The sequence below is a fragment of the Histoplasma capsulatum genome, genomic scaffold, assembly GCF_000149585.1.
Source record: "Histoplasma capsulatum NAm1 scaffold_7 genomic scaffold, whole genome shotgun sequence".
In the NCBI taxonomy this organism is placed as follows: domain Eukaryota; kingdom Fungi; phylum Ascomycota; class Eurotiomycetes; order Onygenales; family Ajellomycetaceae; genus Histoplasma; species Histoplasma mississippiense.
The window spans coordinates 2,259,342-2,260,518 of NW_001813976.1; the positions used below are offsets into that span (position 1 = coordinate 2,259,342).

Consider the following 1,177-nt stretch of genomic DNA (forward strand, 5'->3'; position numbering starts at 1 on the left):
ATAATCTGTACAGTACTTAGAGAATCCAAGGCTCGTATTGCTTTCTAGTATAAATTTCTATCAGTGTATGTAAGTGGAATTAGGTAATTACAGTGGAAAACATCAAAAAAACCCATTTGACACATTTGTCACTATAGGCTGCCGTAATACTGAGACTTACTGAGACTTACCAATCGGGCCCTAATAGTATTGCGCTAATTGTGCCTCGCGGCCAGATGAGGGGATAAATGGTAGTTCTTGAGCGTGCACATGGAGACAATGACACAAAGCTAAACACGATTGAACAGAACAGGTTTATTTCATTTAACTAGTTAACAACGCTGATGGTTATTAATACTGTGTATGTACTAGGCACATTTCACATACAGTAGTTAGCTTTAGGGGTAGTAAATATGTTATTCCGCAGTGAGTTATGACACATCTCAATAGCAAAAGAAGAGGCAATGCAGCATCTGCTCATAAATTTTGAGAAATCGCAGAACAATTCCTACTTTACGAGAACGGCTAAACAGAGCTAACTATACGTGTGCTGTGCGGCAGTCCTGTACATACTCGTACATGCATATTGATGTACAGTACACGTTTTCGTCTGAGACCACCTATTTTTATATCACTTCCTTTCACCCAACATAATGCTTGCCGCTTACGGAATTCTCAGAAGGATTTGAACGGCGCTGCGCGCCACACAATGTTCACGGGATTGGGACTGGCTAAGCCAGCAATGATCTCTCGGTTGGATCATCGGAGTTGGCTGTCAATTCAGATGGGCGAAGAAAGCATGCAGTTCCCTGCAAACGGTCCCTTGTCCGTGTGTATGACATGGGTATCTGTCAATCCTCTGAATCCAGTGCTCTTAACTATATCCCCGAACCATGTCATCAACCACGAGCCAAACATTGAGCGGGGTAGATAGTTCTGAGTCGGTGGACCCAGCTCATTGCAAGGGACTTCCTGCTATTCTTGCAGAGTCAGCCACTATAAGCTTCCCGAGAGAACGACTTGTGCCCGATTTTTTTCGCTTTTTTCTTCTTCTCTTCTTCTTCCAACGACACACACTCGTCAGTTTTAGGCAGACGCTTTGATGCCCTACGGCTTGACGTTCATATTCAGCCGATTCCTACCAAAATCCTATCTTATCCAAGCATATTCTAATCTGCAAGCGTGTGGGTGGAACGGA

At 43.6% G+C, this 1,177-nt stretch overlaps 1 protein-coding gene across 1 annotated transcript; it reads right to left on the minus strand.

Annotated features, from left to right (window-relative positions):
- Window positions 1-307: 307 nt before the first annotated feature.
- On the minus strand, window positions 308-564 carry HCAG_06300 (predicted protein; the record flags this gene model as incomplete). Its single annotated transcript, XM_001538645.1, has 3 exons — window positions 308-336; window positions 367-487; window positions 553-564. 3 exons carry the CDS (start codon window positions 562-564, stop codon window positions 308-310), a joined length of 162 nt encoding a protein of 53 aa, XP_001538695.1.
- Between the last annotated feature and the right edge of the window lie 613 nt (window positions 565-1,177).